Consider the following 23848-nt stretch of genomic DNA (forward strand, 5'->3'; position numbering starts at 1 on the left):
GGTTCTCACCCCTCCTACTTTCGTTCTTGCCCAAAATGGTTAGAAGAAAAAGAGGTGCAGCGTTTGAAAACGATACATAACATTAGTTATCCTGAGGCTCGGAAATTGCTGTCCACCACTTCATCTCGGACATATGCTGCTGCACTTCATTCCACAACTACAGTGGGAGTGCAGACAGATCTCTCTGTGCCTCCAAGAGAATCATTTTCAAAACAACTGAAAAGCCTTTTGACCTCCGTGGTTAAAAAGGTTGATGAATCGACTTCCACACCCATTTCTGTTCCTCCCATACCTTCCAACAAACCTCAAGATCCACGTCCTTTAGTTTCAAATACAGGCATTTCTTCTGATAGATCTTTTTCTCCCACCACAAGAGACAAAACAATTATTCGTTTGCGTCCTCAGTCACTGGATTCCCCTTCCAATAACAAAAACCTGCCCACCTGACCCAGAGCAGGATCCATGGAGGTTGATATACCTCCTCGGACTAAAGACAGTAAAGAAAAAAGAAGTGGTTGTAAACCGAAGGGTTCTCCAGCCACTTCACCTACTCGTTCTTAAAAATGGCCACCTTGATACAATGGAACTGTCGAGGTTTACGTTCTAATCTGGATGATATCAAAATGCAGATTGCTTCCTACCATCCTGTTTGTCTTTCTTTACAAGAAACATTTCTCAAAACTGCTGATACTGTCTCCATTCGGCAGTTTTCTCTGTACAGAAATGACAGGTTGTGTGATGGTCGAGTACATGGAGGGGTGGCACTGTTGGTTGATCAACACGTGTCCACCCTGTCTTTGTCACTCAACACACCCTTGGAGGCTGTAGCCATCCGTGTTTCCTTGGGTCATACCATCACTGTTTGTTCTCTGTACCTGTCCCCTGGAGAGACATATGATCACTCAGATCTTGATGCTCTCGTTGAACAATTGCCATCTCCATTTCTAATCCTAGGGGATTTTAATGGACATCATCCCCTCTGGGGAAGTGCTATTATTGATGGGAGTGGCCGATCTGTAGAGCGGATGCTCTCTGATCACAATCTTTCTCTTTTCAATACTGGTTCTTCCACTTACTTTCATGCACCTGGTCAGTCCTTTACTGCTATTGATCTCTCAGTTTGCTCCCCTTCATTATTCTCCCATTTTTCATGGAGGGTTGACAATAATTCACTAGGCAGTGATCATTTTCCGATCCTTTTGAGAGAGACTGGCCGTGGTCGATGCCACCCTACCCGCGTGCCCCAGTGGAAGCTGGATCAGGCAGACTGGTCCACTTTCACTACTCTCACAGAACTTGATCTTGCCATTGTAAATCAGCCATCAATAGACGACTGTGTAGCAGCGGTAACTGACTGTATTACACATGCAGCTGCTCAGTGTATTCCTAAAACCTCGACACGTTTTCCATGATATCCTCGTCCGTGGTGGAATCCTGCTTGCCACTTAGCACGGAAGGCTCAAAAGCGGGCCTGGGATACTTTTCGTAGATATCCCACACTTTCAAACCGGGTTGCTTTCCAGCAGGCCCGTGCACATGCTAGGTGGGTAAGTCGTCAAAGCCAGAAGTAATCTTGGATTAAGTTCACAACCAGCATATCTTCTACCACCAGTTCCAAGATCATATGGGACAGGATTCGAAAGGTTAATGGGCACTACAATTCTGTCCCCCTCTCGATCCTACTCTCTGATGGTCAGGAGGTGACTGATGTTCGGAACATCGCTAACACTCTAGGTGAAAGCTTTTGCCGGATATCTAGCACTTCTGCTTGTTCCTCCACCTTCCTGGCCATCAAGACTCGGACAGAGCTATAACCTCTTTCCTTTCGAACTGTTTCTTTGACTATAATTGTCCCTTTACCCTGGTGGAACTAAAAATGGCCCTTCATCGGTCTGCCAGTACGTCTGTTGGACCTGATGATATTCATTATGACATGCTGCACCATCTATCTCCTGCTTCTCTTGATGTCCTTCTGATTGTTTTCAACCGGATCTGGCAGGAGAATGTTTTTCCTGATGCCTGGCACCAGGCTATTATTTTACCTTTCTCTAAGCCAGGGAAAGATCCCAAGATTCCTTCAAACTACCGTCCAATTGCTTTGACGAGCTGTCTCTGTAAAACCTTAGAGAGGATGGTTAATGCTCGTCTTGTTTGGTTCCTTGAATCAAACAACCTCCTCTGGCCCACCCAGTGTGGGTTCCGTTGACAGCACTCCACCACAGATCACCTAATTTGTCTTGAAACATCTATCAGAGAAGCCTTTCTCAACCGCCAACATCTTGTATCAATATTCTTTGACATGGAGAAGGCTTACGACACAACATGGAGGTATGGCGTTTTGCGAGACCTCCATATATATATATATGGGTTACGTGGCCATCTACCCATGTTTATTAAAAATTTTTTAATGGACAGGAGATTCCAAGTTCGTGTGGGTTCGACACTTTCCCCGTTCTTTTGTACAGGAACTTGGAGTCCCTCAAGGCTGTGTATTGAGTGTTACACACTTCAGTATAAAGATAAATGCCATCACTGAACAACTCCCTCTCACTGTTGCGATGGGCTGTATGTCAGCGACTTTCACATCTCATGTCAGTCGTCAAACATGAGATATATTGAGCGGCAACTACAAACCGCCCTCAATTGTGTATGGAAGTGGACTCTGGCGAACGGCTTTAATTTCTCTCTCTCCAAAACTGTATGCATGCACTTTTGCCGTCGACGGGGTATTCACCCTGATCCTGAACTTCATATCGGTGAAGTTTTGCTGCCAGTGGTCCCAGAGACCAAGTTCTTGGGGCTTATCTTTGATCGTAAACTGACCTTTATACCACACTTAAAGCAGCTTCGGGTCAAATGCACAAGAGCACTGGACATCCTCCGTGTTCTCTCTTCTACCAGTTGAATGTTAAAGGTTAACATTGTAGACTAGGTGTCAACATTGGTTTTATACTTTTTTGTTTTACCTTCATTTCCATTTATGTCTATTACTACATTTATTTATTTATTTTTTACGTTTTTACCGAATGTCTGGCGCAGATAGCCTCGCTGCTTTGTGCCATAAAACACTAAAAATCAATCAATCAATCTCTTCTACCAGTTGGGGAGCAGATCAATGTTAAAGGTATATCGTGCTCTTATTATATCGAAACTCGACTATGGATCAATGGTCTATGGCTCTGCCAGACCCTCGGCCTTAAAGATGCTGGACCCCGTTCATCACCAAGGACTTCGACTCTGCACTGGGGCTTTCTGTACCTCTCCAGTTCAAAGCTTATACGTTGAATCTCGTGAACCTTCTCTGCACCTTTGCCGTTTGCAACTATCTTTACAATATTCTTTGAAACTTCATTCCTTAACAAAGCATCCCACCTGGGGATGTGTTTTACTTTCTCGGTGGGCCGTACTTTTTCAGAACAGACGATCTGCTCTGCCATTGCTCCATTTGGCCTTTGCATCCGGGCGCAATTGGATGAATTAGGTCTGTCCTTGGATAACATTGCAGATTCCACAGGTCAGCCCATCCCACCATGGCTTATTACAGCCCCCAAATGTGACCTTTCTTTCAGTCATCTGAAAAAGGCAGATACTCCAGATTGGAAGTACTGTATTTTATTTAATGAACATCTTTCAAACAATCATTCTGTTCCCATTTATACAGATGGTTCCAAATCAGGTAATTCAGTGTGCTCTGCTATGGTTTGTTGTGGTTCAGTAGTTGCATGCAGAATCCCCTCTACAGCTCCTGTGTTCACTGCTTAACTGTATACCATATCTCTTGCCCTGGATCATATTACAGCTGAGCAGTACTCCAACTGCAGTATTTATACTGACTCACTTAGTTCATTACAATTCTCAACGACGGCAATATTTTAAACATGTTTTTCCTGAGGTTTATCTGTGACATTGGAAAGTGTTATTGGTGATGGTGACTCTCTCCACTTTGATAAAGTTTTTAGTTTTTTAATGGCCATTAATCTTTTTAATCTCATTTAAGTGTTGGATATTTATTCATTACACCTTTTGTAATTGTGGTTCCTTTTTTACAGTTTCGTTCTCTCTAGTTCAATTTGACATTGGAAAATGGCCAGAACATTAAATAACTCGACACCAGGACTGGAAAGGCCAACTTCGGGTGACTAACGCTACTGTTTGAACTACTCGTAAGTCGTCCTCGCGAGTTGTTATTACACTTTTGCTGCATGTCATTTAACACTTTTACTACTTTACCTTTTAGTACTGGCCATAATGACACATAACATGGAACCAGGACTGGAAAGACCAACTTTAGGTGACTGACGGTGGTTCTTTTACTTACCTGTTAGTCTTCCTGGCAGGTTATGATCATTACCATTCTGCTACAGGAAGTCCTTTACTACTTTGTAGACTGGATGTCAACATTGGTTTTATGCCATTTTATGTTTTAATTGCTGTTTTTTTTTTACCTTCATTTACTTTTACAAATTTTACTCCATTTACTTGACTTTTACCTTTTTACTGGACATTTGGCTACTTATTATTACGATTTTGCTATGTGTCTTTTAAAACTTCTATTTTACATTTTGATAATGGCTGCTATGATACATAACCCGGAACCAGGACTGGAAAGGCCAACTTCAGGTGACTGACGGTGGTACTTGAACTTACCTGTTAGTCTTCCTGGTGGATTATGATCATTACCATTTTGTTAGAGTAAGTACTTTACAACTTCTTTTACTCTGCTTTCTCTCTTAACATTGTAGACTAGGTGTCAACATTGGTTTTATACTTTTTCTGTTTTTCAATGATGTTTTGTTTTACCTTCATTTTCTTTTATGTATTTTACTACATTTACTTTATTTTTACCTTTTTATCGGACGTTTGGCGCAGATAGCCTAGCTGCTTTGTGCCATAAAACACTAAATCAATCAATCTTGTCAGTTGGCCTTTCTCCTATCCAGTTGCCCAAAGGTTTCTTCCCCTGTTCTTTCTATTATGTCCTGCTCCCTCATCCTTCTCAGTCCTTCTCCCCAAATCTCTTGTCTAACTAAGAACTAAATGAGGTTTTGCACAGTCTTGTATATGCTCCATTCAAACTGTGGACGTCATGAATTTTGTAGCATATTTATCTCCTGATTTATTTACTTGTACTTCTTTCCTACAGTTACCATTCTTCTCTTGTTTTGTTTTTCCCTCTTCCACTGCATTTATTTTTTAATTCTCAGGCTCTGACCTCTCAGAAGATGCACTTCTCTCCTATTTCTCTTTCCTCCTTTTATGTATTGGACCATTCCTGCCTGTCTTGGCTTCTATGTCCTGTTGGACTGATTAGTGTACCTTTTTAGAGGCCCCCACCTTTGTCTGTCCTTTCTTTTTCTATAGATCTCTCCCTTGTCTTTCATAGTATATATCTGTGAAATCCTTTACTGATGTTTTGTTTTGGGATGTGGATACTTGCAGGCTGTTTTTCTTTCTTTTACATTCTTCTTTTGCAGCCATTGGATAGACTTCTACAGGCAGGCACATAAACTGTTCATATTTTTATTCACTACACCTTTTAACAGTTTTCCTCCTTGATGGCTTTTGACTTTTACAAAGTAATATTTTCCAGTAAACTGTCATATTTAGGAGTATATAATATTTCTCTTTCAGAGCCCCTTTATTCCAAAGGGATCCACCAAATGGCTCGTATTGTCTCCTCAGGTACACTTACCCAAAATCTGCATTGAGATAAATAACAAAGTGCTCATACTATTAGCCCTTGTTCTGTATGTTTATACTTTGAGGTGGGATGTTCTGGAAGTACCATTTAAAGTATCCTTGTGGTGCATATAAATGTAGTTAGTGTATATATTCACTGTTGTTTGATCCAGACTGTACCAGTTTCATGAACTATCATGTAAAAAGCCAGCACTAGGGACATGTTCTGTCCATTTCTGGCTTTTAAAAACTGGCTTTTTTTGTCACTTTACACTTTCTCTGGGTCAACCTTCATGAAATATCCTCATCCTCTTTCTTTCTCTTTTCAGTGAGTGGAGCATGGGGGACACTCGCTACTTACAAGTTCCTAACTGCTATGGTAGTGCCCATATAGAACTTGGATTCGGTTATTGTGGCTAGAAAAAGGAGTACCAATATAATGAGAAGTAGGACAGTGACAATGTAGTGCTAGTCACCTAACATGAACCAGATACATCAACACGTCACCTGTTCCCTCCTCCTGTGATCTAAGCCTGCTTATCAGAGTTGAAGCGAATACATACTGAACAACAGTGTCTTCCCCTGTAGCCAGGTTCTCTTCATTAGAGCTGAGGTGAGCACACGAATACTGCATGATACTCTGTCCTCCTCTTGCTTATAGGGTCTGTCTTGCAGAATTTCTTCAGTTGTTAGTATGGTGAGTGCACACCTAAATTCATCTGTAGTGAATACATACTACAGGCCCTTTTTTCACAGCTTGTGTTAGTCCTGTAGAGTTGAGGCAAGCACTGTATACAAAACCATGATGTATCATTAACATATCTTCCTCCCACAGCTGGTGTTAGTCCCTAGAGTCTGGTAGACTCAAAGCAAGTACAGATAGTTGTAATTTGTCTTCGTCGCACAACTAGTCTGTTCTGCAGAATCTGGTAGTGAAGTGGAGGTATGCATAAAAAGTACAGCCAGAATGAACCCCAATGATACTACGTGTATGGACTGTCTCATGGCTTGTGTGCAAATACTTGCCTGGTCACATTTACTTTCTGCCTATCTCTGTAACACACATTTGGCTTATTTGCCTCTTTCCTATGTGGGTGAAGAGTATATCCTGGATGAGATGAGATGTGGTCCCTCACAAATATGCCACTATGGAGCCCCTGCCATCATATGTTACACCCAATGAGTTTCTATCAGTCATTCTCTCAAGAGGGTTCATCCATATAGTTTGTGTACTTGTCCTTCCATCATTTCAGTGTGGGGGTTCTTACAAAACTATGAAGAGGTGAGGTATCTTCTAAGCTAACACTTTTCTGACCTGGAAATCTGTTTCCAATAGATATTTGCTTTTTCAAATTCCCATTCATCTTCCCTATTTCTGATGCACATTTTTTACTTGTCTCATTGAAGAATGGAGTTTCATGAGTGGAAGCACATAGGGAGAATTATTGTGCATGGTGGTGTATTGTCCTACTATTGATTATATGGTTTTTATTGCATAATGACATGTTGAAACATAATTCACATAAAATCGCATGAAGTTATGTGAGAGTTGTTTTCAAGGCTATCGGCATGCAAGTCTATTTGGCAAATGCACTGAGAAAGATAGCTAAAATATGTAAAGAAGTATCTAACAGAAATATATTTTCTGCTAAAGAAAATATTAATTTTCATTCATGAGTTGAGGTATTTTACTTTTCAGAGTTGAGAAGGAATGTAGAGGAAGCTGTTGTGATGTGTGTTTTGGGAAACAAATGTGACTTGAAAAGCAACAGAGCAGTAGATAAAAAAGAAGCACAGGAATATGCTATATCAATAGGAGCTTCTTATTTTGAAACATCGGCTGTCTCTAATGAAGGTAGGTTTTAAGGCTGGTTTGTGAAGTTGGTAAAATAATGGAAAGTAAACAATATTCAATCAAAACTCACAGCTAAAAAATTTATCAAACATGGAAAATTTCCATGAGCCTTTCACAAAGAGTTACAGAAGATACAATTGTCATACATAATACACTTAGACATATTTTTTCAAGATCTATGTCTGCATTTCTTCCTTGTAATAGAGAACTATTAAACATTACAAAAACTGATAATGCATGAAATGTGGAGGAAGTAAGTAAATTACATTTCATAAGTCATAAGCTTAGGGAAATTTTATATAAAATTAAGTTATCTCACTATGGTATTTCCCCTTAAGTTTTAATGTAATAAAAAATTTAGAACTATTATAATGCTTTATTCTGGATAATGTGATGAGCTTCATCTACCTAAAACTTGTGTAGCTGGGAAATATCTTGCAGTTAGAGCTCATTGTTAATGAGACTCAATGAAATTTTTACTGGCAGTTCAAAATGGCATTTCCAGACTACTTTATTTAGGTGTAGCTTATTACTTGCTTATGATATGAATCATTGCTGATCATTTAAGTGAAAAATTTAGAATAAGACTGCTGATGGTTTGTTTGAAGTTCACAAATGCAAAACTGAAAATTTAAATGTATTTTTGATATAGATATGTTAGCTTTAATTTTTAAGTTTAGTTTCAACTCAAGCTGTAAGAAAATTAATAAATTGAGCTGAGGTTAAGCCATTATTAGGCCATTCCTGAGGAAAATATAATGCTTTAAATTAATTAAAATGTAAATGTTGATAATACTTTAAGTGCTAAATGATACACTGCACTTATAAAGTAGAAATATCAATAATAAAATTTACTTTTTAATCTAGTCTGTACTTACCAACTTTGGAAATAGTAATGAATGATGATTGTAAGCAATAGTAAGAAAAATGACTAAGCATTCACCTTGTATCTAAAAAAAAAAAAAAAAAAATATAAAACCAAAAACTTTATTGAATGAATGCATTCTTTTATTGTTTCTAATCCATTTCCTATCCTATATTGATGTTACTGATCTTCATCATTAACTTCCCACTGAATTACTTTATGGTCATTAATTATGGATAATGAAAACTGCTCATGTGGTGTTCTTTTTGGTAAATGGGCCTGGCATGGCCAGGTGGTTAGGGCATTTAACTCTCAATCTGAAGGTCATAGGTTTGAATCCCCATCCCACCAAACATGATCCCCCTATCAGCTGTGGAGGCATTATAAGTGATGGTCAATCCCACTATTTATTGATAAGAGTTGGCAGTGGGTGGTGATGGGTAGCTGCTTCCCCTTAGTCTTTTGCAGATAGCCCTCTTATAGCTTTCTCCAAAATTTCAAACAAACCATATCTTTTGGTAAAGATTGAAAAATATCAAAGTACAGTCAGTTTAATTAGTTATTAAGTCACAACCAATGGACATATTTCATTTGCAGCCTTGAAATTCTATCAACATTGTATAATGCTTTTTGAATTAGCAGTTTGTTGTAAATGAAAGGTAATATTGTACTTGCAAGGAAGGTATTTTTATATTTTAATTAAAATTTACTATATAACTGAAAATTGAAATTAAGATTTAATAAAAATTTAAATATTCAAAACTATCTTTAGAAATTTGTCTCTTAAAACATTTATTATGGTAGTTCACTTTACTAGTACTTTTGTCTCATGCATTATGAACTAGAAAATGGTTCATTTCAATATCTATTAGATAATTAATTGAAAGGGCAAGAATTTTTTAAATTTTGAGTGATATTTCTTGGGGACACCCATCCTGGGGTGAGTGTAGAACAAAATTATAAAAATTGATTTAAATATATGCATTTGTACGTACGCGTGTGTGACTTTTTTTTATAAACATTTAAAATTCCATAGATCAGTTAAAAGTTGGTTGGTTGGTTAATTTAATTTATAGCAAAACCACATTGGACTATCTGTCTTTTATGGGGAATTGAATGCTGGATTTTAGTGACTTAAGTCTCTAAACTTACCAATGTTCCACTAAGGGACCTGTTGAAAGAATTCAAAAATTGGAAGGTTAACTAAAAACGTTTTTTCATATTTCATTTCAAGGATAGAGATAGTTCTGTAGGTGATCTAAACATATTAAATCAATGTAGGAAAATTCTAACAAAGCACGTACATGCTTAAACAATTAGTGAACTTGTACACTTCAATAAAGAGAAATTTTAGGAAGTTTTAGACAAAATGATAAACTTTTCAAACCTGTTATAAGCCACTGTTTGAACATTTTTATTCCTTAATACTGTTTTTCATTTTATTGGAAGTTGGATTATTATCAGATCAGTTGTGTAACTGTATTTCTTAATGTATTCCTTTAGGTGTTACATGCAACTGCCCAATATTACTAGTTTTGTTTTACAAACAGATGTCGAAATACAAGTGCAATAAGCCCTGGATTGTATAAAAATATGCCATAAATATAGCTTTCAATTGTATTACTTTGAAATAAGTTTTTGATGTGCATACCTAAATGTATAATGTATAAAGAGTATGTAGTGTTAAAGTTGAATGAAAAAGTCTATCAGCTTTCTCATTTAATATTCAGTGTTAGTGAACTTTAACTATTTTACATTTTAATTAACATTGTTTTCCTTTATTTTATAGGAATTGAAGAAGCTTTTGCTCAGACAGCACTTGGACTTGTTGAAGTTTTCAAGAACAATGAACCAAAACACAACAAATCAAATGACAGTGTGGATGGTGGTATAGATAATGTTTTATCACCACATTATCCACTCAGAACTAATGTTGTTAAAACCTCAGAGCCAGAAGGGCAAAGAATATTTTGTTGCTAAATTTCAGACTTCTTGTTTTAAATTAAAACTATTGTTCACTGGCTTTATGATTGAAGAATGTCATGGTTTATGAAGTGGATAAAGTAAACTTGTCTTGAATATGTAAGACTTTGTTTTTCCAAAAGCCCATTGAGCATTCACATACCAAGTATTGTTTTAGAATATTAAGAATACATTATGCATGTGCTTTAGATAGTTAAGTTACTGTTGGTTGAGATGTAAAGATATATTTTGAGATTACATATTAGTCTTAATCTGATAGATTGAGACCATAAAATATTTTTTTCTGACTTCATCTGGTTCTCATTTGTGAGGTTAGAAACTTAACATGAGCTAGGATATGCACACTGAAGTTACCTTGCAGTCTACTCTAGATGTCAAAACCACTTGCCAATGTCTTTTTGTTAAATCAAAGTGAATATTCAAATTTCCCTATACCCTCTTTTTTGCACAGTCTCATTAAAGACAAAACAAGTGTTCCTGATTTATGAAATATTTCCTTTTTGTGTTTTCTCAATTTCAGTAGTTGATGCTCCAGGAAGTATGTTTTTAGATGCTAGAGAAATCTCATTAATCAGCTTTGAGTTGGTGTGCATGTTACTGTTTATTAAATATCCAGTAAGAGGACAGCATTAATAATAATAATAGAAAATGCAATGAGAGACTGTAATAGTTGGATTATATTTTCAGCCAGAACTGTGTGATTGTTAGGAAATACTGTAGGCATTATTATATTTTGCAGTAGTGCCAAATTAAATAATTATATAATTTGTTTTACAAGAAAATTTCTTCAATGCTGTTTGTTTTTTAAATTATAAATAAAAAAAAATTTACTTTTTTCCATTATTTACAAAAATATAGCCTAAAATACTTCATCTTGATTTCCAAAACTAATTATCATTTAATGCTTCACTTGATTTTATAAGTAGAGAAATATTTGACATCTTGAGTGGTAGTCAACATTGAGTTTCAAAATATCTAATTCAACTAAAAATTAATTCTTATTCACTGAGGTTGTGTAGGTAATGGTGTGTGATTAGCGTATGTATGTTTATATGTTGATAAATACCTCGCTGACTGATATTTTTTAAAAGAAGTTTATGATTTAAATGTTAGAAAAAAGTTTGATTGACAAATGAAAGATGAAATTATTAGTGTTCTTTTTCTTGTGGCAGTTTATATAAATATCAAGGAAAAAAATAATCACTGATTAAAGTATATTGAATCATGGGCATATTGCCTTCTAGAGAAACCTTAATGTCAATTTCTTTAACCTTCAAAGTTACTGATAGTTACCTCTAATAAATAATACATCCATGGCTTGTGTGATTTCATGATTAATTTTGAACATTACTATTGAATTTTTCAAATCATTTGAAATCATCTTTGCCTTATCTACTTTGCTCTACTTTAAATTATAAAATAAAGCATAACTTTATATGTAAAGTTTTGAAGTACAAATTTCCTTCTGGGAAATTAATATTATTGTTTGGAATATTTATAAGGGTTTCAGGTGTCACTTCTTTTAATTGGAAAACAGGACTGTTACTTTACTAGATACAAGATTTCAGATATTCTTAAATGGATACATATTGTATTTTTTGTACTTACTTTAAATACAAATTATATGGATGTGTCAATTTAAATTGTTTTTGACTTAATTTCTTACAGTTGCTGAATTTTGATATTTGTTATGTATGAAAAATGTTTACGTTAATTCAAGAATTAGAATTTTCGAAGAATGTAGTATGGGCATTAATGTATAGCTATTTAAAAGTTATTTAGGATTCATGAAAATTTAATGAATTATTTAATTTTATTCATTTGTTAATAAAGTGAAAATTGTTGCATAGTTTAATGAAAAACTTGCAGAATATCATTTTAATAAATTTCAAATAGTTATGTTCGTGACATGAATATGTATATAATATGTATGTATATATAGTATTTTAAATATGAAAGTTGAAAATTATTGCAAAATGTAATTCAGAAGCTAACATTCTCTTTTAGTATGTTTTTGTGTGTTTTTTATGTAGGTATTTTATACTTTTGTAAAGTTTTGTAATGCACATTAGGACAACAATAAAGTTTATTTTGACAAATGCATGTACCATAGTGCTTTACACATCATACTGAAAACTGAGGTAATTTTGGCTAGAGTAAAATTCATTCTAATCTTACTACAGTTATGAGAATATGAAATTAAAACTAGGTAGATGTGACAAATGATTGGTTTTGTTTTAGTGCAAATGTACACAATGGGGTTTATATGTTGTGTCTGCTACAGGAAACTGAGTCCTAAATTTTTGCATTGTAAATCCATAAACTTACCACTGACTCACTAATGTTGGGAAGGTGTTTATATTAAAACTAGTCTCTTGTTTGAGAGATAAACATGCAATTGTTCATACACATGATTGTCAAAATATGTTGTAAGTATTAATAGCAAGTATTTGAAGTCTACACCTATAAATATTGATAGTTTTTGTCTTCTTTACAGGATAAATGAAAAAATCGGACGTTAGACAATTGTTTGCAATAGATAAAATCCCTTTTTTTTTTTTTCTTCAAAGTATAGCACAGGTGTTTATAGTTTTTTGAGATTTATTAGTATATAGTTTCTGTAATTTACAGAAGTGCATTGTTGAGTTGAGGAAAATATACAGTGTTAGTCCAATTATAAGGTAATCTCATATAAGGTAACCCCCATTTACAGAAACTATAGGAAAGAAAAACTGAGTGACATGATGTCTTGTTTGTCTGCAAAATTAATATAGTGACTGAAAATCCCACAGGTTAATTAGTTGTAAAAATTAGTGATGATCTTGAATGAACATTGCTGCAAATGCATAAACAGATGTGTTTTGGATATTCAAGAATATGACATTAAGGGGAAAAAGCTGCAATGAATTTTACAGCTTATAATAATAATAATTAATAAATAAAAACATCACCTTATAAGGTATGCTTGTGTGCAACATAACTTTCAAAATGTAAGTATAAACTATCAGGCAGATGGTAACATTGCCTTTGGTTGCTCATCAAAACTGTTATTTAAATATATCTTCAATGGGTCATCAGAACTTTACAGTATTATACATTGTTTCTTTTTATAATATCTATGTAACTAATGAATTGCAAGTTCTGGGAATGTTTGTAAATATATCGGGAAGTATGAATTTTTCGTTCGTCCTTTCTCTATTATAACATAACTCAAAAATCAGAACAGTGGTGTCAAATTCTCAAGTGACAATAAGTTTGAAATAGTATTAACTTTTTATGTATTATTAATTAATAGTAATTTAAAAAATTATTCTAGCATAACTGTTATTACCCTGTGTTGAAATTTTAAAAAGCTTGAGTGAAGGCTAAAACAGGAATTATCAAGCAATAATAGAAAAACAAATATTACAGGTGAAACTTCATTGTTTTTAGAATTTGATTATAAATACAGCCTTATTTCTAGTGAACCACTTTTTTTTAAAAAGGGTATAATGTTAGGATGGCTAATATTATTCCTTTAGAAACAATGCAAACAAGATAGTAAGGATTGTATTTGCATCATCCCTACATAAGAGCAAAAATATAGATGATACAAATGTTTGTATTGTTTATGAAGGTTTATTGATATCTAGCCAACCCTATATTTACTTCCTTTCTTAAAGGTTTTCTTTACTTTTTTTTTTATTATTAATGCAAGGTTGCAATAGACGTATATTTATGAACAGTATGCAGTAGGTTTCAACCATCTTGTTTCTGATTGCAACCACATTTGAACCAAAGTATCCTTGATTTTTTTTTTTTTTTTACTTGCAGGCAATGCTTTTTCTTTTTTTGTCTCTCATACTATAACTAAATAATTAGTTGATTTCATCTTTCTTGTTTCTTTTTCTTTATTTGATACATTGACTTTTTTAGTAAAGAATTAATTTTGGGAGGAAAGTTCAACAGTGGCTACTTCTAAAAAATTATCCTTTGACACACTGGAGTTTTTCTCTGAATCTCAAAACCATGAAGTAGGAATTGTATTATACAGATGAATCTTGCATTATTTTGCTTAATTCAATTTGCCCTATTTTTCAACATATCAAATAGGGGCATAGATATCTTGTTTTCTACCATTTATTTAAGGAATTCTTATTATTGGGACCTAAATATATCTCTTAAATTTGAAATTACTGATCTTTGTATGAGGCTGTTATTCATCAGATACAGTATACCACTCACATGACTTGAGAAATGATAGCAAATGAAGTAGAAGTTGGACTTTGCAGACAGAAGAATCTATAAAATCGGAGAGCTTCCAATAATTGAGTTTAGTCTCTGGTTTACTAAATTACTAGTAAATGTCTTCACCTAAGTATTTGCATTTGGGATAAGATCTGTTCTCCCATTTACAAAGTCCTTCATTTCTAGTGTGTGTAAATAATAATAATAATAAATATAAATAGTTAGTGGAGAAAAACATTCAATCAATAACTTAATCTCTTCCCAAATCATTGGTAGGAAACAGTGAAGATGATGGTGGTGTGTGTGATGAAAACATTAATGCAACAAATAGTTTGTGTAAAGATGACAGTGAAAAAGGATAAAACATTGAAAATAAAATATAATGGTTAAAACTTTTCCAATAGATCAAAATGTACAAAATTCTTGTCTCTAAACATCAACCTACATAAGAGCAGATTGTACATGAGACACTTGGTCAGTTTAAGGTTTCTGTTGCACAGTAATTAATGGAAATGAGTTTTTTTCTTTTTTACACTGTTTAAATTTAAAGTTTAGAAATGCAGTACATTGTTCAACCATAACTAAATTATTTAAAAGTTTGTGTTAAGTATGATAAATTAGTTGCTGTTTGGCAATAAGTTGCATGACAAATCTATGTGTATATTTTTATGGTGCTTTTCACCATAATAGTATTTGTATATATCTCTAATGCTAAAAGTTTAACTGTTGTACATTTTACTGTTGCTAGTTTTTCTCTGTCTCTCTCTCTTTTTTTATTTTATGTATTTTTAAGTACTTTCTATCACTTCTTGTCCTAGTACATACAACTTTTTAATGATTTTTGTGCATCTTTATGTTACTTTCATATTTTGATTTACTACAAAGTTGGAGCACAAATGTTTTAGAATAAAATGTAGTGATGAAATGTCAGAATACCATGTTAATAGATTTTTTTTTCAAACTTATCTCCAAATAGAAACAATATATTAACTAAAATGTCATTTCAACCATACCTATGTCAATTAAAAGTCAAAACATAAACTCATGTCAGTTGTAGTATAATAAAACACTATCAGATTGAGGGGAAGGAGAATCTCTTTTCAGTTGGAACAATCAAGTGAAAATGAGTGGGTGTAGGATCTTTGTCCAACCTAAATTTTATGTTTGGACTCTGGTAAATTTTGTTTAGAATTTCATACATTTGTAAGTCATTAATAACATTATATACATTTATCATACTAGGAAATTAAGTACAGCTAAAAAAATTGATATATTGCAACATATGAAATCTTGTAACTGTGTCACAGATGGGGCTGTTAGGTTGTAGTTGTTTTTAGTTTACACAGAAATTCAACTGACCACAACTGGAACTAAGAATTTATTTTCTGATCAAATAGACTTAAATTTAAAATTACATTTTCTGGAATGCAGAAATTTGTGAATGAATCTCATGAAGTTTTTATTAGTGTAGTGGATGGTAGGTGATATGATAGCTGTTTAATATGCAATAATTCTGGCTTTTGGAGCCATACAGTTTGGACCATCTCAGGACCTTCTGTTGTAGAATTGTTGTAACCATTGTGCAGTGTAAAGTTAGTGAGGCTTTTTATTCCATTGTTTTAAAAACTGATATGTTCTACCTAGGTGATGGAAAGTATATAATGGTAGGCAAGAGAGATTGTTACTTAAAGATGAGACAAAGCAGCAAAATATACTTAAAGGCATAATTTCTCAATCTAAAGCAAATCATTATAGCACCATGTTAGTTGTCTTGATATTTTTATACTGTTTACAAGGTGTTGGAGTGAAATAAAGGCCTGTAGCCATAAACAAAGTAAAGAATTAGAGAAGTAGAAAATGATGTATTAAATGAAAAAAGTGTTCTGTTTAATTTGTTTAAAAGTAACTCTTAGTAGGATGTTTTGCATTTTGACTTTTATACTATCATGTACACTTTATAGTTTGAGATTAGCACATGATATTGTTAACCTTATTTCTATGGGTTGATTTCCATGTACATACTCCTTTAGACCATAATGCTTACTTCATTTACTTTTCAAGAATTACAGAAGTCAGTAATAGGTTTCAAAGAGTTTTCATTAGCAATAGTTGCAATATTATTGTAATCAAATATACTTAATGTTACATACAAGTTACTACCTGTTAGCCTTAGAACCATGACAGATAAATCCTGAAATAATCTTCAACATAAAGTGTTTTCACATAGTATTTTTGTGAGGGAAAGAACAGTAACAATCCTATTCCATCATAAATCCATTTTCTTAGGTTTTATTGGCCCTAGGCTTTTCAACTTGTAGCAGTCCACCTGAGGCAGAACCTCTATGTGCAATACATTTATAGTCATAACTTAAAGCTGGCTAATTAGTGTGAAGCCCTGGGCTGCAGCTCAGTAAGCCTATGCCTTAATCCAGGGCTGATTCCTGGTGTCTTTGTCTGTGGTATAAAAACAATTGTTGCCTTAAGGTTAGGAAGCTTTTAAGTAATTGACACTTAAATTATTCTTCTAATCCTCACTTTACTTTTAATTGGTTACAAAACAACATTGATACACCACCTGGCTGAAATTATACATACTGATTGAAATTTGCAAATTTCTGAATATGAACAGCGCAATTTTGCTTTTTCAATTTTAATTCATCTTTCACTATAAGAGTGTCTTCAAACACATATCACACTTATGTAGCAATTTCCATGGAATGTGGTCTTAGAAGTTAAATAATATAAGCAGTATTTATCTGTATGGGTATAACTTGTATATCTCCCAAAAGCACATGCTCTGTTTACAAAATAATCATTACCATGTTGAGATCTCATTTGGTTTCAATGATTGACTGAAAAAAATTGTCTGCAAACTGATATAGTGTCAAAGAAATGCTAAAAATATTATGTTCATACAAATTATTGTTCTTTGTTTAAAAAAACATTTCTAGGTCAAGTTTATTTGTTACAAAAATTGTGGAACCCATAACTTATATTGTAATTTAAGAGGACTGCACTAAAATAACAGTGTATGTTTACTGTATCTGGTTTACAGGAAATTTCTGTGTTTGTAACACGATTGCTCAAGAAATGTTTAACTAATATGTTAAATAAATGTATTATTATAATTTCTAATATATTATCTGTACACAAGTGTCATAATTTATTCAATAGAAGTCTTGTTTCTAAGATTTAAATACTTTAAAAAGTGCTACTATCTGTAACTTTGAAGCAAACCATATTCTACTCTGGGACAATAATCAGAATATAAATATCTTTGTTGCATGTATATCGTATTGTAATTCTTATAACATAAAAATATTTTTTGAATAGTTAAGACAATATAATTAAAGTTGCTTCCTCTAGTAGCATTTAACAAGGGTGATTTTAAGAAATTTTCACATCCTACATGCCAAAAACAGTAATTTATTATCATTATAGTTTTGATAAATACATGTAAAAATTACAAGTCTCACTGATAACATTTCATACCAGTTTGTTTAAATACTTACAAAAAGAAGTAAAAACTATATATATTTTTTTTCTTGCTATCAGTAGACTGTGGTATAAAGAAAAACAACAGAAAAATTCAAAACTTTTTCCTTTCTGTTACATATTTGAACTAAGAGTCTAGTGAATGAATACATAGTTTCATACCACAGTATTTATTTTTGTATTACAAATCATAATTATGATTTTGTGTGCTTTAAGTTCTTTTTTATTGTTATCTGACTGGGATTTTGGAAGCTAGAAAGTATTCTATGCCTCAGTATTTTTCAATCTCTGCATTTAGGAGCAGATCATGATTTAGAAGTACCTACTCACTCAATTTTATTACAGATTTAGTCAAAACAACAGTGAATCACTCAACTTAGTCGCATTGTTATTTTACCCTAACATTTTCTTAACTCTGTATTTATGAGTATATCATATTTTGGAAATACTGACTCAATTCCACTACAGATTCCATTGTAATATTAGTAATTTACCCAACTTGAGTCACATCGTCAGAATTTCCCTGGAGTTTTCTATTGCTTCTTAAAGAAAACTACTGTACAAGTAATTTGTTTTACAATTTTTATCAGGTGCTGTTTCATCCATTACCTGATTTCATTCTCACTTTCAGGATATGTCACATAATATGGTTGGGACTTGAATGGTGCTGGCCTTCCAAGTGTATTTCCAGAAATGCACTGGGATGGCATGGGCAAATGTGTTGGTTGCATTTGAGGTCCAAGGTGAAGGCTTGGGGGAGGATATGGAAATGGGAGAGGATAAGGAGGAAAGCAGGTACATGAGTTAGGTGGAGGTTTGAGACACGTACATTTTCCTTGGGCCCGTAATGCCAAAGGACCTGCTAGGGGCCCTGCAGTAAAATGAGGCTTTGCTCTACGTAATCTAATTATACATATTATTATTATCACTAAACATACAAAGGCCACCACTCCAGCCACAATAGCAATAATCATAGTGTCTACTTTAGTAAGTGCACTTTTACTGCTAGTAGTTGAAGCCATTTCCCCAATAGACTGTGGAGTAGTAGTAAGTTGAGGTTGAAATATTATGTTATTTTCATGATCTTGAGGGGTAGATGTCTGATGTGGAGTAGTTGTCAGATGATGAGTACTTGTCCAGGAAGTTGTAGATATAGTTGTGGTTGTGTGAACTACACATACAAGATCTTCCATTTGGAGACTCTTTAGCTGTTGGTGTGCTAACTGAGGAGGGTCTGAACATTCAAGGTTAAAGAACTCGCTGAAATAATCCTGCTCTTCATTGATTTTTTCTACAATCCAGAGCCAGAGAGGTTTAACATTACAGTCACAGATAATAGGGTTAAAGTTAAGGCCAAGCAGTAAAATATCTCTCTGTTTATTGTCTAGAGTTTTTAGTAATTGTGGTCTTAAACTACTAATTTTATTACCTTTCACGTTCAAGGTAATATCAGAAGACAGAGGGAGAGGTAAAAATATAGTTGTTGGTAAAGAATTTATACTGGTTCCGTGAAGTTTGATCTCAATCTTTGGACTTCGAATACTAGCAAAAGCACTCGAAGATATGCTCTTTATTTGACTGCCCCAAACTTCTAGCTCTTGCAGCTTGGGACTATAAACCTTTTGTAATTGTGTTTGAAGCTTGGGTTCAGTAATCTCTATTGCTAGACTTTGAAGCCCATGTGCATATTGCAAACAGTCTGTGCTGGCTAGTGTAGATAATAACTGATAGCCATACAATCTTAAACTTTTCAAAAGATGAAGCTTTTCTAAACTCTCACATTCAAAAAGAGTGAGTTCATTTAAATCACTGACTGTCAGATGTCGAAGTTTTGACAAAGAATCAAAGTCTCCTTTTACAATGTATAAAATTGGATTGTTTGAGAGGTCAAGTTTCCGTAAGCCTGAAATTTTGGGCCAGACATTTTCAAAACTTACACTCAAGTTTGGAATTTTATTTTGTGATAGATCTAAGCTGTAAATGTGGTTTGATTTTTGAAAAACATCACCTTGTAGTTTTGTTATTCTGTTTTGTGAAATATTTAAGATTCGTAAAAAAGGAGTTTCTAATACAGGAAGAGCTTCTAGCCTTATGTTAGCTAGATGGAGCTCTCTTGTGCTCTTTGGTTCACTGAGAAGTACTTTATGTGCATCAGCTGTTAAAGGATTGAAAGATAGATCTATATTCTTTACATTTACCAGCACATCATCATTAGAAGGAAGGTTCCTTATTTCATTATGTGACAAATTTAAGTTCTCAAGAAAAGAATACTGTCGCTTTAGACCTATGTTTGGAAATTGTATAAACTTGTTTCTTGCCAAATTAATACTTTCTAATGTAAAGACATTTAACCTGTTAAACATTTCTATAGAAATTTCACTGAGACTGTTGTTGCTAAGATCTAGATTCAGATGACTTAAACCCTGAAAGAGAAGTTCAGGTAAAGATGAAATCTGGTTATTTTGCAAGTAAATCCAATGAAGTTGGGTTGAATTTTGGAAGGATTTTTCTCTAATGTCTTTTATCCTATTATTTTGTAGTTCAAGAATCTTCAAATTTGCCATATTAGCAAAATCTGCATGATCCAAAGATTGAAGTTTGTTCCCTTCAAGGCTGATGTGGTGTAAAGTCTGAACAGATTTCAAAATTTCACTTGGAAAAAAAGTAAGTCTGTTGAAGCTAAGATTTATTTCCTTGAGGCTGCGATGTATACTGAAGGAGTTAGGATACAGATAAATGATTTGGTTATGACTCAAATTTATAATTTCTAACTCTGTTCTTGTAGTGAAAATATCTCCTTTAAAAGATTCTAAATTATTGCCTCTGAGATTTAAGTTCTTCAAACTATTTAACTCATCAAAAGCCCCATTTTTAATCACTGCTAGCCTGTTCATGCTGAGATCTAGCTTCTCTAGTTTTGACAATTTTTGAAAAGATTTTTGTTCTAGTTCTAGTAGTTGATTTTTGCTAAGGTCAAGTACCTTAAGTGAAAGATTCTTGAAAAGATCTTGAGAAATTGACTGAAGTAAATTTTTGTGTAGATCCAGATTTTCTAGTTTGGAAAGTGTTTGAAAAGTAGTGCTAGGAATATAATTTATTTGATTCAAGCTGAGATTTAGATACCTTAAGTCTTGAAGCATTTCAAAAGTTTCTGGTATTAATGCTGATAATTTATTTCTTGCAAGGTTTAAAATGAAAAGCTTTGGAAGATTTAATTTTGGAAGATGATTTATTTCATTGTAACCTATATCAAGAATCCACAAACTCTCTTCAAGACCAAGTATTTTGTTGTTGTTAAATAGTTTTATGTTGTTACCATGTAAGTTCAATAACTGAAGTCTCTTGAAATTCTCAAAGAGGTTGTCAGGAACTTCTCTAATCAGATTGAAAGCAAGAGAAAGTTCTTCCAAATGAGTAGAAGTTTTAAAAATGTCTGATGATATTACAACTATTCTGTTGTAGTCAAGACTAAGTTTTTTAAGTTTTCTAGTCTACTTGTGGCTGTATCTGGGAAAGAGAGAATTTGGTTGTCATTTAAATTTAAGACTTCTAAGTGTTCTAGTCCTGTAAAGGTATCTTCACCTAATGTCCTTATTATATTGACATCCAGATATAACTCCTTCATATTCAACATACCAACAAATATATTTTTTGGAATTCCAATAATCCCATTCCTGCGTAAGTCAAAATATTCCAGTGCATTTAAGTCAGCAAGAGGTGTTTCTTTCAGAGAACGAATATTATTGGAATGTAGGAGAAGTCTTTTTAATCCCAACAATTTAGTCAAAGGTCTCAAAGGAACAAATTTAAAATGGTTACTTGACAGGTCTAATGTATGCAAGTTATCAAGCCTAGCAAATGCATCTGAAGGTAAAAAATTTAATCTGTTCCCTCCAAGAAGTAGAGTTTCAAGACCAGAAAGAGTGGCAAATGCTCCATCCTGTACAAAACTAATATCATTACTTGTAAGATTCAGAATTTTCACAGTAGGAAGATTGGGAAAAGATCGTTGTGGTAATTGCTCTATAAAATTTTCTTGAAGAGCAATAATTCTCAAAGCCAGGAGACCTTGAAGGCTAGATGTTGGAACTGTTGTAAGTTCATTTGCTCTAAGATTTAGTTCCTACAAGATAAAAACAAGAAGGAAATTAAATACAGATATTACAGTTTTAAGAAAATAATGGCATGTATACAAGATTATATGATATTTGAATACACATTTATAATACTTTTTTTATCTTTTAATAGAACAGATATGCAACTTAATGACTCTTTCAATTCTCAGTCTGTAATATTAAAAAGTGACTTTTAGGTTAAAATACAGTAACATCTAAAAAAGAAATCAATACCAAATTAACTTCTTTTTTTTTTTTTATCTACATATACATGTATATTTGCAACCTTAGAAACAACATACAGAAGATAAATTACATTTTCACACCAGAAGAATAAACAACATGTTGGATCACTTAACCAGTGATAACTGTCAGTTATAAAGTATCTGAAAAGTTAAAAGCTGTATGCACCATTTCAGTATCACACCTGTGGGCCAGCAGTAATTTTGCAGTATTATAAAGCTAAAATCTAAGGGGTATGATTCCCCACAATCGATAGAGCAGAGATAACCCATTATGTAGTTTTTTTACTGAAAAAAGGAAAAAACAGCTCAAAATTGAACATCAATCTTTGAAGAATTGATTTTGGTTGCTATAACGTCAAAATCAAATTTACCGAACATAAATATTTTAGCAAGTGGTTAACAGAAAGCAATACTTGAAAAGTTAAAATGTAGAATAAATATGCCCTAATCTTAAATAAAATATTTTAAAAGCTATTACCAAGTTTCTTTACAACTAACAATAGTTTTATTTTTTTTTATTGATTTGGGTTCTAATGTTTAGCCTATAGCTGTCAGTGTGCACTTGGATACAGAGGGTTGAATATGCTTTATTTAAATAATTTCTATATACTCATGCAGTGAAATGTCACAGCAAATGTAATCAGTGGTATGGTCAATGACATATTTAGTAGCTTTATATTTGATAGATAGTTCACAACTAATAGAATATGAATAGCCTTTCTGAAAATAAACTTCTATAGTGAAGTTTGTAACACAATGTAGAGCAAAAACTGGAGAAAAAAGAAGCCAATGATCTCTATAAAGATGTAAAAATTATCATCAGTGTGTTTAGTACAATTAATGATAGCAACATCTCTCAATCTGGAGAAATGGATTCATTCAGAAAGTGAAGAGAATGTGTGTAAAATATGTTCATGAATCTACAGTAGTTGTGCACAATGCTTCTTAATTGTGATAACAGCCCCTTAACAAAACACAGTTTTATAGAAAGTTTCATTTATTTTCTATTCCATAGGTATTCCTCTAATGATAGAATTTTACTAAATTTGATGTTAATCATAATTTGACAGTGCCCCCAAAACCAAGTTGGTGTTTTGAAAAATCAGAATAGAAAACTATGATCAATATCGTAGTGAAACAGAGAAAATTCCCACACCTATGAGCCCAAACCCCAAGTATTTTAAGTACCTAGGGATGTCTCTGGTTTACTCTGTATCACAATTATCAATGAAGGAGAAGGCAAAAGGTGAGTTATCAAACAAAATCATGTTTCTTGTCACTTAATGTTTGCAAGGTGTTTTTAAAACTACTTAAGACATGTTTTTCTGTTTACATTTCAGATGAAGGATTTTCAGACTGGTTGTCAGCTCATATATTTAAGTTT

The 23848-nt window shown here is 33.4% G+C and overlaps 2 protein-coding genes across 4 annotated transcripts in view; one reads left to right on the top strand and one right to left on the bottom strand.

The window, feature by feature from the left end:
• LOC143232697 (ras-related protein Rab-31-like) overlaps window positions 1-12481 on the top strand; it is a 35250-nt gene extending 22769 nt beyond the window's left edge. For 2 of the 3 annotated variants that reach the window (XM_076468436.1, XM_076468437.1), the window contains 2 exons: window positions 7379-7534; window positions 10189-12481. In XM_076468436.1, the coding sequence (XP_076324551.1) occupies window positions 7379-7534; window positions 10189-10379 (347 nt within the window). In that variant the 3' untranslated portion in view covers window positions 10380-12481. The remainder of the gene's footprint in view (window positions 1-7378; window positions 7535-10188) is intronic. The other variant, XM_076468438.1, reaches the window with a different exon arrangement.
• A 5538-nt stretch (window positions 12482-18019) lies between these two features.
• The window catches only part of LOC143231389 (uncharacterized), a 40873-nt gene continuing 35044 nt past the window's right edge, over window positions 18020-23848 (bottom strand). Inside the window, 2 exon segments of the mRNA XM_076465935.1 lie at window positions 18020-21591; window positions 21594-22227. Of these exon segments, the coding sequence (XP_076322050.1) occupies window positions 18710-21591; window positions 21594-22227 (3516 nt within the window). The 3' untranslated portion in view covers window positions 18020-18709.

Source organism: Tachypleus tridentatus, chromosome 11 (genome assembly GCF_004210375.1).
Source record: "Tachypleus tridentatus isolate NWPU-2018 chromosome 11, ASM421037v1, whole genome shotgun sequence".
NCBI classification, from domain to species: Eukaryota; Metazoa; Arthropoda; class Merostomata; order Xiphosura; family Limulidae; genus Tachypleus; species Tachypleus tridentatus.